Genomic DNA, 16,163 nt, shown 5'->3' with positions numbered 1-16,163 from the left:
GCGCGAGAGAGAGAGAGAGTGCGAGAGAGAGAGAGAAAGAGCGAGAGAGAGAGAAAGAGCGCGCGAGAGAGAGAGAAAGAGCGCGAGAGAGAGAGAGAAAGAGCGAGAGAGAGAGAGAGAGAGAAAGAGTGAGAGAGAGAAAGAGCGCCAGAGCGAGAGCGCCAGAGAGAGTGCCAGAGAGTGCCAGAGAGCGCCAGAGCGAGAGAGAGCGCCAGAGCGAGCGCAAGAGCGAGAGAGAGCGCAAGAGCGAGAGCGTGCGAAGAGAGAGAAAGAGAGAGAGAGAGAAAGAGAGAGAGAAAGAGAGAGAGCACGAACGAGAGAGAGAGAGGGCGAATGAGAGAGAGAGAGCGCGAACGAGAGCGTGAACGAGAGAGAAAGAGCGCGAGAGAGAGAGAGAAAGAGCATGAACGAGAGCATGAACGAGAGAGAAAGAGAAAGAGCGCGAACGAGAGCGCGAACGAGAGAGAGAAAGAGCGCGAGAGAGAGAGAAAGAGCGCGAGAGAGAGAGAGAAAGAGCGCAAGAGAGAGAGAGAGCGCGAGAGCATGGGAGAGAGCGCGAGAACATGGGAGAGAGCGCGAGAGCATGAGAGAGAGAGCGCGAGAGAGTGCGCGATAGACAAAGAGCGCGAGAGAGAAAGAGCGCGAGAGAGAAAGAGCGCGAGAGAGAAAGAGCGCGAGAGAGAAAGAGCGCCAGAGAGAAAGAGCGCCAGAGAGAAAGAGCGCCAGAGAGAAAGAGCGCCAGAGAAAGAGAGCGCCAGAGAGAAAGAGCGCCAGAGAGAAAGAGCGCCAGAGAGAAAGAGCGCCAGAGAGAGAGAGCGCCAGAGAGAAAGAGCGCCAGAGAGAGAGAGCGCCAGAGAGCGAGAGAGAGAGAGAAAGAGAGAGAGAGCGAGAGAAAGAGAGCGAGAGCGAGAGAAAGAGCGAGAGAGAGCGCGAGAGAGAGGGAGAGCAAGAGAGAGAGAGCGCAAGAGAGCGAGAGAGAGAGAGCGCAAGAGAGGAGAGAGCGCAAGAGAGCGAGAGCGAGAGAGAGAGAGAGAGCGCGAGAGAGAAAGAGCGAGAGAGAGAGAGAGAGAAAGAGAGAGAGAGAGAAAGCGAGAGAGAGAAAGAGCGCCAGAGCGAGAGAGAGAGTGCCAGAGAGCGCTCAGAGCGAGAGAGAGCGCCAGAGCGAGAGAGAGCGCCAGAGCGAGAGAGAGCGCAAGAGCGAGAGAGAGCGCAAGAGCGAGAGAGCGCAAGAGCGAGAGAGCGCAAGAGAGAGCGCAAGAGAGAGAGAGCGTGCGAGAGAGAGAGAGAGAGAAAGAGAGAGAGAGAGAGAGAGAAAGAGAGAGAGAAGCGAGAGAGAGAGAATGAGAGAGAGCGTGAACGAGAGAGAAAGAGCGCGAGAGAGAGAGCGAGAATGCCAGAGAGAGAGAGAGCGCCAGAGAGAAAGAGCGCCAGAGAGAAAGAGCGCCAGAGAGAGAGCGCCAGAGAGAGAGCGCCAGAGAGCGCCAGAGAGAGAGAGCGCCAGAGAGAGAGAGCGCCAGAGAAAGAGAGCGAGAGAAAGAGAGCGAGAGAAAGAGAGCGAGAGAAAGAGAGCGAAGCGAGAGAAAGAGAGCGAGAGAACGCCAGAGAGAGGGAGAGCAAGAGAGAGAGCGAGAGCGCAAGAGCGAGAGAGAGAGCGCAAGAGAGCGAAGGGAGAGCGCAAGAGAGAGCAAGAGAGCGAGAGAGAGAGAGAAAAGAGCGCGAGAGAGAGAGAGAGAAAGAGAGAGCGAGAGAGAGAAGAAAGAGCGCCAGAGCGAGAGCGCCAGAGAGAGTGCCAGAGAGCGCCAGAGCGAGAGAGAGCGCCAGAGCGAGAGAGAGCGCCAGAGAGAGAGAGCGCCAAGAGAGCGCAAGAGAGCGCAAGAGCGAGAGAGCGCAAGAGAGAGAGAGCGTGCGAGAGAGAGAGCGAGCGAAAGAGAGAGAAAGAGAGAGAGAGAAAGAGAGCACGAACGAGAGAGAGAGGCGAACGAGAGAGAGAGGCGAATGAGAGAGAAGCGCGAACGAGAGCGTGAACGAGAGAGAAAGAGCGCGAGAGAGAGAGCGAGAATGCCAGAGAGAGAGAGAGCGAGAGAGCGAGAGCGCGAGAGAGAGAGAGAGCGCAAGAGCGAGAGGGAGAGAGCGCAAGAGAGCGAGAGAAGAGAGAAAGAGCGCGAGAGAGAGAGAAAGCGCGAGAGAGAGAGAGAAAGAGCGAGAGAAAAAGAGCGCCAGAGCGAGAGCGCCAGAGAGAGTGCCAGAGAGCGCCAGAGCGAGAGAGAGCGCCAGAGCGAGCGCAAGAGCGAGAGAGAGCGCAAGAGCGAGAGAGAGCGCAAGAGCGAGAGAGAGCGCAAGAGCGAGAGAGAGCGCAAGAGAGAGCGCAAGAGAGAGAGCGTGCGAGAGAGAAAGAGAGAGAGCGTGCGAAAGAGAGAGAGAGAAAGAGAGAGAGAGAGCACGAACGAGAGAGAGGGCGAACGAGAGAGAGAGCGCGAACGAGAGAGAGAGCGCGAACGAGAGCGTGAACGAGAGAGAAAGAGCGCGAGAGAGAGAGAAAGAGCACGAACGAGAGCATGAACGAGAGAGAAAGAGAAAGAGCGCGAACGAGAGCGCGAACGAGAGAGAAAGAGCGCGAGAGAGAGAGAGAAAGAGCGCAAGAGCGAGAGAGAGCGCAAGAGCGAGAGAGAGCGCAAGAGCGAGAGAGAGCGCAAGAGAGTGCAAGAGAGAGCGCAAGAGAGCGCAAGAGAGAGAGAGCGTGCGAAAGAGAGAGAGAGAAAGAGAGAGAAAGAGAGAGAGAGAGAGAGAGTGCGAGAGAGAGAGAGAAGAGCGCAAGAGCGAAGAGCGAGAGAGAGCGCAAGAGAGAGAGAGAGCGCAAGAGAGAGCGCAAGAGGGAGCGCAAGAGAGAGAGCGTGCGAAAGAGAGAGAGAGAAAGAGAGAGAAAGAGAGAGAGAGAGAAAGAGAGAGAGCACGAACGAGAGAGAGAGGGCGAACGAGAGAGAGAGCGCGAACGAGAGCGTGAACGAGAGAGAAAGAGCGCGAGAGAGAGAGAAAGAGCACGAGAGAGAGAGAGAAAGAGCGCGAGAGAGAGAGAGCGAACGAGAGCGCGAACGAGAGAGAGAGAAAGAGCGTGAGAGAGAGAGAAAAGAGCGCGAGAGAGAGAGAGAGAGAGCGCGAGAGAGAGAGAGCGCGAGAGAGAGAGAGAGAGAGAAAGAGCAGAGAGAGAGCAAGAGCGAGAGAGCGCAAGAGCGAGAGAGCGCGAGAGAGAGAGAGAGAGAGAGAGAGAAGAGAGAGAGAAAGAGAGAGCGCGAACGAGAGAGAGAGGGCGAACGAGAGAGAGAGAGCGAGAGAGAGCGCGAACGAGAGAGAGAGCGCGAACGAGAGAGAGAGCGCGAACGAGAGAGAGAGCGCGAACGAGAGAGAGCGCGAACGAGAGAGAGAGAGAGCGCGAGAGAGAGAGAGAGCGCGCGAGAGAGAGAGAGAAAGAGCGCGAGAGAGAGAAAGAGCGTGAGAGAGAGAGAAAGAGCGAGAGAGAGAGAGAAAGAGCGCGAGAGAGAGAGAGAAAGAGCGCGAGAGAGAGAAAGAGCGCGAGAGAGAGAGAAAGAGCGCGAGAGAGAGAGAAAGAGCGCGAGAGAGAGAGAAAGAGCGGGAGAGAGAGAGAAAGAGCGCGAGAGAGAGAGCGCGAGAGAGAGAGAAAGAGAGCCAAGAGAGAGCGCCAGAGCGAGAGCGCCAGAGAGAGAGCGAGAGCGCCAGAGAGAGAGCGAAAGAGCGCCAGAGAGAGAGAGAGAGAGCGGCAGAGAGAGAGCGCCAGAGAGAGAGAGAGAGAGAGAGAGAGAGAGCGAGAGCGCCAGAGAGAGAGCGCCAGAGAGAGAGCGCCAGAGAGAGCCAGAGAGCGCCAGAGAGAGAGCGCCAGAGAGAGAGCGAGAGCGCCAGAAAGAGAGCGAGAGCGCCAGAGGGAGAGCGCCAGAGGGAGAGCGAGAGCGCCAGAGGGAGAGCGCCAGAGGGAGAGCGCCAGAGAGAAGCGAGAGCGCCAGAGGGAGAACGAGAACGCCAGAGAGAGCGAGAGAAAGAGAGCGAGAGAGAGAGAGCGCGAGCGAGAGCACGAGCGAAGAGAGTGTGAGAGAGAGCGCGAGAGAGAGAGCACGAGAGAGAAAGAGAGAGAGAGAGAGAGCACGAGAGAGTAAGAGCGCAAGAGAGAGCAAGAGCGCGAGAGAGACAGAGAGAGTGAGAGAGCCAGTGAGAGCGCCAGAGAGAGCGTTAGAGAGAGAGCACCAGAGAGAGAACGAGCGCCAGAGAGAGAACGAGAGCGCCAGAGAGAGCGAGAGCGCCAGAGAGAACGAGCGCCAGAGAGAGAACGAGAGCGCGCCAGAGAGAGAGCGCCAGAGAGAGCGCCAGAGAGAGAGCGCCAGAGAGAGAGCGAGAGCGCCAGAGAGAGAGCGAGAGAGAGAGCAAGAGAGAGCGCAAGAGCGCAAGAGAGAGAGAGCGCGACAGAGAGAGAGAAAGAGAGAGAGAGAGAGAGAAAGAGCGCGCGAGAGAGAGAGAAAGAGCGCAAGAGCGAGAGCGAGAGAGAGCGCAAGAGCGAGAGAGCGCAAGAGCGAGAGAGCGCAAGAGAGAGCGCAAGAGAGAGAGAGCGTGCGAGAGAGAGAGAGAGAAAGAGAGAGAAAGAGAGAGAGAAAGAGAGAGAGCACGAACGAGAGAGAGAGGGCGAACGAGAGAGAGAGCGAACGAGAGCGTGAACGAGAGAGAAAGAGCGCGAGAGAGAGAAAGAAAGAGCACGAGAGAGAAAGAGCGCAAACGAGAGCGTGAACGAGAGAGAGAAAGAGCGTGAGAGAGAGAGAGAAAGAGCGCGAGAGGGAGAAAGAGCGTGAGAGAGAGAGAGAGAGAGAGCAGGAGCGCGAGAGAGAGAAAGAGCGCGAGAGAGAGAGAGAGAGAAAGAGCACGAGAGAAAGAGCGCGAGAGAGAGCGCAAGAGCGAGAGAGAGCGCAAGAGCGAGAGAGCGTGCGAGAGAGCGAGAGAGAAAGAGAGAGAGAGAAAGAGAGAGAAAGAGAGAGCGCGAGCGAGAGAGAGAGAGGGCGAACGAGAGAGAGAGGGCGAACGAGAGAGAGAGGGCGAACGAGAGAGAGAGGGCGAACGAGAGAGAGAGGGCGAACGAGAGAGAGCGCGAACGAGAGAGAGCGCGAACGAGAGAGAGCGAGAGAGAGAGAGAAAGAGCGCGAGAGAGAGAGAGCGCGAGAGAGAAAGAGCGCGAGAGAGAGAGAGAGGGCGAGAGAGAGAGAGAGAAAGAGCGCGAGAGAGAGAAAGAGCGCGAGAGAGAGAAGCGCGAGAGAGAGAAAGAGCGCGAGAGAGAGAGAAAGAGCGCGAGAGAGAGAGAGAGCGCGAGAGAGAGAGAGAAAGAGCGCGAGAGAGAGAGAAAGAGCGCGAGAGAGAGAAAGAGCGCGAGAGAGAGAGCGAAAGAGCGCCAGAGAGAGAGAAAGAGCGCGAGAGAGAGAAAGAGCGGGAGAGAGAGAGAAAGAGCACGAGAGAGAGAGAGCGTGAGAGAGAGAGAAAGAGCGCGCAGAGAGAGAGCGCCAGAGCGAGAGCGCCAGAGAGAGAACGAGAGCGCCAGAGAGAGAGCGAGAGCGCCAGAGAGAGCGAGCGCCAGAGAGAGAGCGCCAGAGAGAGAGAGAGAGAGAGAGAGAGAGCGCCAGAGAGAGCGCCAGAGAGAGAGAGCGAGAGCGCCAGAGAGAGAGCGCCAGAGAGAGAGCGCCAGAGAGAGAATGAGAGCGCCAGAGAGAGCGCCAGAGAGAGAGCGAGAGCGCCAGAAAGAGAGCGAGAGCGCCAGAGGAGAGCGCCAGAGGGAGAGGGAGAGCGCCAGAGGGAGAGCGCCAGAGGGAGAGCGCCAGAGGGAGAACGAGAGCGCCAGAGAGAGAACGAGAACGCCAGAGAGAGCGAGAGAAAGAGAGCGAGAGAGAGTGTGAGAAAGCGCGAGCGAGAGCACGAGCGAGAGAGAGTGTGAGAGAGAGCGCGAGAGAGAGAGCACGAGAGAGAGAAAGAGAGAGAGAAAGAGAGAGCACGAGAGAGGTAAGAGCGCAAGAGAGAGCAAGAGCGCGAGAGAGACAGAGAGAGTGAGAGCGCCAGAGAGAGCGTTAGAGAGAGCGCCAGAGAGAGAACGAGCGCCAGAGAGAGAGCGCCAGAGAGAGAACGAGCGCCAGAGAGAGAACGAGAGCGCCAGAGAGAGAACGAGAGCGCGCCAGAGAGAGAGCGCCAGAGAGAGCGCCAGAGAGAGCGCCAGAGAGAGAGCGCCAGAGAGAGAGCGCCAGAGAGAGAGCGCCAGAGAGCGCCAGAGAGAGCGCGCAGAGAGAGAGCGAGAGCGCCAGAGAGAGCGAGAGCGCCAGAGAGAGCGCCAGAGAGAGCGCCAGAGAGAGAACGAGAGCGCCAGAGAGAGAACGAGAGCGCCAGAGAGCGAGAGCGCGAGAGAGCGAGAGCGCCAGAGAAGCGAGAGCGCCAGAGAGAGAGCGAGAGCGAGCGCCAGAGAGAGAGAGAGCGCCAGAGAGAGAGCGAGCGCCGGAGAGAGAGCGAGAGCGCCCGGAGAGAAGCGAGCGCCGGAGAGAGAGCGAGAGCGCGGAGAGAGAGCGAGAGCGCCGGAGGGAGAACGCCAGAGAGGGAGCGAGAGAGAGTGTGAGAGAAAGCGCGAGCGACAGCACGAGCGAGAGAGAGTGTGAGAGAGAGTGTGAGAGAGAGCGCGAGAGAGAGTGTGAGAGAGAGCGCGAGAGAGAGTTCGAAAGAGCGCGAGAGAGAGCGAGAGCGCGAGAGAGCGAGAGCGCCAGAGAGAGAGCGAGAGCGCCAGAGAGAGAGCGAGAGCGCCAGAGAGAGCGCGCCAGAGAGAGCGAGAGCGCCAGAGAGAGAGCGAGAGCGCCAGAGAAGCGAGCGCTGAGAGAGAGCGAGAGCGCCAGAGAGAGAGCGCGAGAGCGCCAGAAGAGCGAGAGCGCGAGCGAGAGAGAGCGCTAGAGAGCGAGAGCGCCAGAGAGAGAGCGGAGAGAGCGCCAGAGAGAGAGAGCGCCAGAGCGCCAGAGAGAGAGCGCCAGAGAGCGAGAGAGAGAGCGCCAGAGAGCGGAGCGAGAAGAGCCAGAGAGGGAGCGAGAGCGCCAGAGAGAGCGAGAGAGAGCGCCGAGAGAGAGCGAGAGCGCGAGAGAGAGAGCGCCAGAGAGCGCGAGAGAGCTCGAGAGAGCAAGAGCACAAGAGAGCGAGAGAGAGAGAGCGCGAGAGAGAGCGAGAGAGCGAAGAGACAGAGAGAGAGCGCGAGAGAGAGCGAGCGCGAGAGAGAGCGTGAGAGAGAGCCAGAGAGAGAGCGCGAGAGAGAGTAGAGAGAGCGCCAGAGAGCGAGCGCGAGAGAGCGCCAGAGAGAGAGAGAGAGCGCCAGAGAGAGAGCGAGAGCGCAGAGAGAGCGCCAGAGAGCGCGCAGAGAGAGAGCGAGAGCGCCAGAGAGAGAGAGAGAGCGCCAGAGAGAGAGCGCGAGAGCGCGCAGAGAGAGCGAGAGCGCCAGAGAGAGCGAGAGCGCCAGAGAGAGAGAGAGCGCCAGAGAGAGAGCGCCAGAGAGAGCGAGCGCCAGAGAGAGCGCCAGAGCGCGAGAGCGAGAGAGCGCCAGAGAGAGCGAGAGCCAGAGCCAGAGCAGAGCGCCAGAGAGCGCCAGAGAGAGCGCCAGAGAGAGAACGAGAGCGCAGAGAGAGAACGAGAGCGCCAGAGAGAGAACGAGCGCCAGAGAGAGCGCCAGAGAGAGAACGAGAGCGCCAGAGAGAGAACGAGAGCGCCAGAGAGAGCGAGAGCGCCAGAGAGAGAGCGAGAGCGCCGAGAGAGAGCGAGAGCGCGGAGAGAGCGAGAGAGCGCGGAGAGAGAGCGAGCGCCGGAGAGAGAGCGAGCGCGGAGAGAGAGAGAGCGCCGGAGAGAGCGCGAGAGAGCGAGCGAGAGAGAGCGCGAGAGAGAGCGAGAAAGTGTGAGAGAAAGCGAGCGACAGACGAGCGCGCGTGAGAGAGAGTGAGAGAGAGCGCGAGAGAGAGTTCGAAAGAGCGCGAGAGAGAGCAAGAGCGCGAGAGAGCGAGAGCGCCAGAGAGAGAGCGAGAGCGCCAGAGAGAGATAGAGAGCGCCAGAGAGAGCGAGAGAGCGCGCGAGAGAGAGCGCGAGAGCGCTCAGAGAGAGAGCGAGAGCGCCAGAGAGAGAGAGAGAGCGCCAGAGAGCGCGAGAGAGCGCGAGAGAGAGCGCGAGAGCGCGAGCGCGAGAGAGCGAGAGCGCCAGAGAGAGAGCGAGAGCGCCAGAGAGAGAGCGAGAGCGCCAGAGAGAGAGCGAGAGCGCCAGAGAGAGAGCGAGAGCGCCAGAGAGAGAGCGAGCGCCAGAGAGCGAGAGAGAGCGCGAGAGCGAGAGAGAGCGCCAGAGAGAGAGAGAGCGCGAGAGAGAGCGCGAGAGAGAGCGCGAGAGAGAGCGCGAGAGAGAGCGCGAGAGAGAGCTCGAGAGAGCAAGAGCTCGAGAGAGCAAGAGCGCGAGAGAGCGCGAGAGAGCAAGAGCGCGAGAGAGAGCGAGAGAGCGCGCGAGAGAGAGCGAGAGCGCCAGAGAGAGAGCGAGAGCGCCAGAGAGAGAGAGAGAGCGCGAGAGAGAGAGCGCCAGAGAGAGAGCGCGCCAGAGAGAGAGCGCGCAGAGAGAGCGCCAGAGCGCGCAGAGAGAGAGAGCGCCAGAGAGAGAGAGCGCCAGAGAGAGCGCCCAGAGAGAGCGCCAGAGAGAGCGCCAGAGAGAGAGAGAGAGAGAGAGCGCGCAGAGAGAGAGAGAGAGCGCCAGAGAGAGAGAGAGCGCCAGAGAGAGAGAGAGCGCCAGAGAGAGAGAGCGCGCCAGAGAGAGAGAGAGCGCGCCAGAGAGAGAGAGAGCGCCAGAGAGAGAGAGAGCGTGAAAGAGCAAGAGAGAGAGAGAGAGAGAGCGCCAGAGAGAGAGCGACAGAGAGAGAGTGATAGAGCCACCGCATCACACAACCAACTCCTATACACAATCAACAGATAACTCCGACAGACAACTCCATGAAACATTTAAAGATGGATGAGGCAGAGAAGTAAAAGGGTTAAGATCTCTGGGAGAGTAGAGGTAGAAAGAGGTACGTAGGAAGAGAGTGCTAGAGGTAGATAGAAACACCACAGTGTGCCATCACAGCAGCAAGATTTGTGACCTGTTGCCACAAGAAAAGGGCAACCAGTGAAGAACAAACACCACTGTAAATACAACCCATATTTATGTTTATTAATTTTCCCTTTGGTACTTTAACCATTTGCACATCGTTACAACCCTGTATAGAGACATTATGACATTTCAAATGTCTATTTTTTGGGGACTTTTGTGAGTGTAATGTTTACTGTTCATTTTTATTGTTTATTTAACTTTTGTGTATTATCTACTTCACTTGCTTTGGCAATGTAAACTTGTGTTTCCCATGCCAATAAAGCCCCTTGAATTGAATTGAGAGCATGAGGTAGAGAAAACGCTAGGTATGTAGGTAGAAAGCTATGTAGGTGAGCGTGGTAGTGGTAGGGAGAGGGCGAGAGAGGAATTGAGAAAGATTACAGTGGAGGTGGTGAGAGGGAAAAAGAGGGCAATAGAGGTAAACAGAGAGATAGAGGTAAAGTAAGCCGCTTATCACTTACCGGTGAGTACAGCCTTGGCGGACGGGTCGGCCAGGTCCAGGGCACTCTTGCCGTCAGTGTTGCGTATGTTGGGGTCAGCTCCGTGCTGGAGCAGCACTGTGCAGGGGAAACACAGACAGTAGCTGAGCTCAGGCAGGGACAGACACAGACCACGGCTGCTGCTAACACCAGAACTAGCGCTACTGCCACTGCTGCCCGCTAGCACTCTCTGGCCCCGCGGCATGCTGCAGACATAAACATACATGGCACACCAGCGGTGTGTCTTGAGAACGGAGGACCAGAGCGGCAGCTGGCAGCAAGAGCAGAAAAAAACAACAGCCCAAACGGAAGGCTGCGGAGGAGGGGAAAAAGACAGATTATAAAAACAGGCAAGACGACTCGGCAGGACGACACGGCACGACCATGTGACTCCAGCACAGGTATGAGAGCAGAATATCAAAGCCTGCCTGCCTCTCTCCATCTATCCCGAGGAGGGAGGGTGATAGAAAATAAAAAGAGAAGTGGAGAGAAGGCCATGCTTCCCAGGGTGCTGCGTTTTAATCTCCCCAGCGATTGTCTGGGGGAACAAACAGCAGAACAGCAGCAAAGGACCTTGTGAAGACGCTGGAGGAAACGGGTCCAAAAGTATCTACATCCACAGTAAAACGAGTCCTATATCGACATAACCTGAAAGGCCGCTCAGCAAGGAAGAAGCCACTGCTCCAAAACCGCCATAAAAAAGCCAGACTACGGTTTGCAACTGCACATGGGGACAAAGATCGTACATTTTGGAGAAATGTCCTCTGGTCTGATGAAACAAAACAAGAACTGTTTGGCCATAATGACCATTGTTATGTTTGGAGGAAAAAGGGGGAGGCTTGCAAGCCGAAGAATACCATCCCTACTGTGACGCACGGGGGTGGCAGCATCATGTTGTGGGGGTGCTTTGCTGCAGGAGGGACTGGTGCACTTCACAAAATAGATGGCATCATGAGGTAAGAAAATTATGTGGATATATTGAAGCAACATCTCAAGACATCAAACAGGAAGTTAAATCTTGGTCACAAATGGGTCTTCCAAATGGACAATGACCCCAAGCATACTTCCAAAGTTGTGGCAAAATGGCTTAAGGACAACAAAGTCAAGATATTGGAGTGACCATCACAAAGCCCTGACCTCAATCCTATAGAAAATTTGTGGGCAGAACTGAAAAAGCGTGTGTGAGCAAGGAGGCCTACAAACCTGACTCAGTTACACCAGCTCTGTCAGGAGGATGGGCCAAAATACACCCAACTTATTGTGGGAAGCTTGTGGAAGTCTACCCAAAACGTTTGACCCAAGTTAAACCATTTAAAGGCAATGCTACCAAATACTAATTGAGTGTATGTAAAGTCTAACCCACTTGGAATACGATGAAAGAAATAAAAAGCTGAAATAAATCACTCTACTATTATTCTGACATTTCACATTATTAAGATAAAGTCGTGATCCTAACTAAAACAGGGAGTTTTTACTAGGATTAAATGTCAGGAATTGTGAAAAACTGAGTTTAACTTTATTTGGCTATGGTGTATATAAACTTCTAACTTCAACTGTAGATATATATTTTTTTCGAATATACCTTCATTATTCCCCGCAAACCCTACCACCCTTCCCCCGATTGGGGTAAACTAAAAAACAATGCCACTTAGGCTTCTACATCTTATACACATTTACAGACACAACCTACCTAGTTAAATATTGTTTGTTTTTAGTCCTAACTCTATTTCTGATGTCCATCCATTTTTATTTCTATTTGTAACTGTGTTATTTCACAAACTTTCTGAACCTAAATACATTTTACAGATCCCGTATGCTTTTTTCTTGTTATTAGTCCCACCCTTCAGCTCCATTCAACCCCTCCCATCTGTCTCTCAACACCATCCATTCTGGATTTACCATATATTTTTCAACTGTGCTGTGATGTTTGACAAAAGTACTGAATCTTTCTAATCTTATAGCTTCTACAAAAGGTAAATTAAAAATGTTGCTAAAATAATTATTATATTACTGATTGATTGACTATGGCTTTTCAAATCACCCAGTATTGCTATCTGCAGGGTTAGTTCTACGCAAATGTTGCAACTCTTCAGTTATTCCTGAACCTGTGAGCAAAAACGAGCTATATATGGACAGTACCAAAATAAATTATCTAATGACTTTGCCTCCTCACAGCAAAATTGTGTTCTTTTGTCCATCTTAATTGTTTATTTTTATCAGCCAATCTGAGATATGGCTTTTTCTTTGCAACTCTGCCAAGAAGGCCAGCATCCCGGAGTTGCCTCTTCACTGTTGACGTTGAGACTGGTGTTTTGTGGGTACTACTTAATGAAGCTGCCAGTTGAGGACTTGTGAGGCGTCTGTTTCTCTAATGTACTTGTCCTCTTGCTCAGTTGTGCACCGGGGCCTCCCACTCCTCTTTCTATTCTGGTTAGAGACAGTTTGCGCTGTTCTGAATAGATTTCTTCCAGCTACAATAGTCATTTACAACATTAACAATGTCTACACTGTATTTCTGATCAATTTGATGTTATTTTAAAATGGACACAAATTGTGTTTCTTTCAAAAACAAGGACACACACACACATCCTGCACTGACACTGCTCTCTGTATTACCAAGGCTTACACGCTGAAGAAAACACAGAATAGAGACAGAGAGCAGGAGAGGGGCAGAGAGCAGGAGAGAGGCAGAGAGCAGGAGAGGGGCAGAGAGCAGGAGGCAGAGAGCAGGAGAGGGGCAGAGAGCAGGAGAGAGGCAGAGAGCAGGAGAGAGGCAGAGAGCAGGAGAGAGGCAGAGAGCAGGGGAGAGGCAGAGAGCAGGGGAGAGGCAGGGAGAGAAAAACATAAGGTTAGGTTGAAAACAACTCCTACTCAATCCTCAAAAAAATAAAATAATAATTCTACACAGCCTAACAGTGTGTGGGTGCTAGCTTTCAGAGCCATTTGTCATCATACTTATTCACTGAAGCGAGCAGAGTGGCAGTAGCTTTTCTCAAACATCGGCACTCAGATGATCACTTGGATAAATGGCGGCCCATGTCGGTCTGCCTCCCTCTCCTTCCACATCGGTGACGTTACTCACTCATTCCTCAACACAAATGTGATTTAGCTCTGCACCAAATCACATTCTCCTCCACATCCTCTCCTGTCCTAATAGACTGGTAACTAAAGGAGGGGGGAGACACTGAGAAAGAGAAAGCCTTTGAGGAAGAGAGAGCAAATTAAAATCCAATGAAAGGAGCCCTCTGTAAAATAGATATATGCTGGGCCAAAGCAGCAGTCTCAGTCCTGTAACAGAGATGAATATGCAGGGAAGCCCTCAGACACTGCTGTGTTTGCTGGAGGCAGAGCAGAGATTGAATCAACGTTTATTGGTCCTGTACACAGATTTGCAGATGTTATCGCAGGTGTTTCTAGCTCCAACAGTGCAGTAATAATACCTAGAAGTCAATACGCACATAGTCCCAAATAAATAAATAAAACATTTTAAGAAATATCAGAACGAGCAATGCCAAAGTCCGGAACATATAAGGAATAGAGGTCGACCGATTATCATTTTTCAACGTCGATACCGATACCAATTATTGGAGGACCAAAAATAGCCGAAACCGATTAAGTTGGCCGATTTTTATACAGTGGGGAGAACAAGTATTTGATAACCTGCAAAATCGGCAGTGTTTCCTACTTACAAAGCATGTAGAGGTCTGTAATTTTTATCATAGGTACACTTCAACTGTGAGAGATGGAATTTAAAACAAAAATCCAGAAAATCACATTGTATGATTTGTAAGTAATTAATTTGCATTTTATTGCATGACAAGTATTTGATCACCTACCAACCAGTAAGAATTCCAGCTCTCACAGACCTGTTAGTTTTTCTTTAACCTGTTGATGCTCTGGGGGCGCTATTTCATTTTTGGATGAAAAACGTTCCCGTTTTAAACAAGATATTTTGTCACAAAAAGATGCTCGACTATGCATATAATTGATAGCTTTCGAAAGAAAACACTCTGACGTGTCCAGAACTACCAAGATATTTTCTGTGCGTGCCCTAGAACGTGAGCTTCAGGCAAAACCAAGATGAGACGGCATCCAGGAAAAGAGCAGGATTTTTGAGGCTCTGTTTTCCATTGTCTCCTTATATGGCTGTGAATGCGAGAGGAGTGAGTCAACCCTTTCTGTCGTTTCCCCAAGGTGTCTGCAGCATTGTGACGTATTTGTAGGCAGATCATTGGAAGATTGACCATAAGAGACCACATTTACCAGGTGTCCGCCCGGTGTCCTGCGCCGAAATTGGTGCGCAAAAGTCAGCTGCCAGTATTTTTCCATGGGATTCAGAGAGGAAAGCAAGCTTCCACGAACGATATATCAATGAAGAGATATGTGAAAAAACACCTTGAGGATTGATTCCAAACAACGTTTGCCATGTTTCGGTCGATATTATGTAGTTAATTCGGAAAAAGTTTGACGTTGTAGGTGACTGAATTTTCGGATTGTTTCGGTAGCCAGATGCAATGTAGAAAACGGAACGATTTCTCCTACACACAGACGCTTTCAGGAAAAACTGCGCATTTGGTATGTAACTGAGAGTCTCCTCATTGAAAACATCAGAAGCTCTTCAAAGGTAAATGATCTGGTTTTTGTGAAAATGTTGCGTGCTAAATGCTACTCAAAATGCTATGCTAGCTTTGCATACTCTTACACAAATTAGTAAATTTCTATGGTTCAAAAGCATATTTTGAAAATCTGAGATGACAGTGTTGTTAAGAAAAGGCTAAGCTTGAGAGCAGACGCATTATTTTCATTTTATTTGCGATTTTCAGAAATCGTTAACGTTGCGTTATGCTAATGAGCCTGAGGCTTTAGTCACGATCCCGGATCCGGGATGGGGAGTTCCAAGAGAAGCCCTCCTGTTCTCCACTCATTACCTGTATTAACTGCACCTGTTTGAACTCGTTACCTGTATAAAAGACACCTGTCCACACACACTCAATCAGACTCCAACCTCTCCACAATGGCCAAGACCAGAGAGCTGTGTAAGGACATCAGGGATAAAATTGTAGACCTGCACAGGGCTGGGATGGGCTACAGGACAATAGGCAAGCAGCTTGGTGAGAAGGCAACAACTGTTGGTGCAATTATTAGAAAATGGAAGAAGTTCAAGATGACGGTCAATCACCCTCGGTCTGGGGCACGCAAGGTCCCCTGCTCAAGCCAGTGCATGTCCAGGCTCATCTGAAGTTTACCAATGACCATCTGGATGATCCAGAGGAGGAATGGGAGAAGGTCATGTGGTCTGATGAGACAAAAATAGAGCTTTTTGGTCTAAACTCCACTCGCCGTGTTTGGAGGAAGAAGGATGAGTACAACCCCAAGAACACCATCCCAACCGTGAAGCATGGGGGTGGAAACATCCTTCATAGCGGATGCTTTTCTGCAAAGGGGACAGGACGACTGCACCGTATTGATGGGAGGATGGATGGGGCCATGTATCGCAAGATCTTGGCCACCAACCATTCCCTCAGTAAGAGCATTGAAGATGGGTCGTGGCTGGGTCTTCCAGCATGACAACAACCCAAAACACACAGCCAGGGCAACTAAGGAGTGGCTCCGTAAGAAGCATCTCAAGGTCCTGGAGTGGCCTAGCCAGTCTCCAGACCTGAACCCAATAGAACATCTTTGGAGGGAGCTGAAAGTCCGTACTGCCCAGCGACAGCCCCGAAACCTGAAGGATCTGGAGAAGATCTGTATGGAGGAGTGGGCCAAAATTCCTGCTGCAGTGTGTGCAAACCTGGTCAAGAACTACAGGAAATGTATGATCTCTGTAGTTGCAAACAAAGGTTTCTGTACCAAATGTTAAGTTCTGCTTTTCTGATGTATCAAATACTTATGTCATGCAATAAAATTCAAATTAATTACTTAAAAATCATAATGTGATTTTCTGGATTCTGTCTCTCACCGTTGAAGTGTACCTATGATAAAAATTACAGACCTCTACATGCTTTGTAAGTAGGAAAACCTGCAAAATCAGCAGTGTATCAAATACTTGTTCTCCCCACTATATGTATGTATGTATGTATGTATGTATGTATGTATGTATGTATATATATATATATACACAATTTGGTTTAAATAATGCAAAAGCAAAGTGTTGGAGAAGAAAGTAAAAGTGCAATATGTGCCATGTAAAAAAGCTAACGTTTAAGTTCCTTGCTCAGAACATATGAAACCTGGTGGTTCCTTTTAACATGAATCTTCAATATTCCCAGGAAGGAGTTCTAGGTTGTTGTTATTATAGGAATTATAGGACTATTTATCTCTATACCATTTGTTTTTCATATATCTTTGACTATTGGATGTTCTAATAGGTACTTTAGAATTGCCAGCCTAATCTCGGGAGTTGATAAGCTTGAATCATAAACAGCGCAATGCTTGAAGCACAGCGAAGAGCTACTGGCAAATGCAGGAAAGTGCAGTTTGAATGAATGCTTAAGAGCCTGCTGCTGCCTACCA

General features: G+C 52.1%; 1 protein-coding gene across 5 annotated transcripts in view; it reads right to left on the bottom strand.

Annotated features, from left to right (window-relative positions):
- Window positions 1-16,163, bottom strand: part of LOC135548271 (poly [ADP-ribose] polymerase tankyrase-1) — a 179,774-nt gene that overhangs the window by 146,272 nt on the left and 17,339 nt on the right. For all 5 annotated transcript variants that reach the window (XM_064977694.1, XM_064977696.1, XM_064977695.1 and 2 more), the window contains one exon: window positions 9,633-9,728. In XM_064977694.1, the coding sequence (XP_064833766.1) occupies window positions 9,633-9,728 (96 nt within the window). The remainder of the gene's footprint in view (window positions 1-9,632; window positions 9,729-16,163) is intronic.

This window comes from Oncorhynchus masou, chromosome 11, assembly GCF_036934945.1.
Source record: "Oncorhynchus masou masou isolate Uvic2021 chromosome 11, UVic_Omas_1.1, whole genome shotgun sequence".
Lineage (NCBI taxonomy): Eukaryota > Metazoa > Chordata > Actinopteri > Salmoniformes > Salmonidae > Oncorhynchus > Oncorhynchus masou.
Note: the sequence above shows the minus strand (reverse complement) of the source record. Positions and strands in the feature narration are given on the sequence as shown.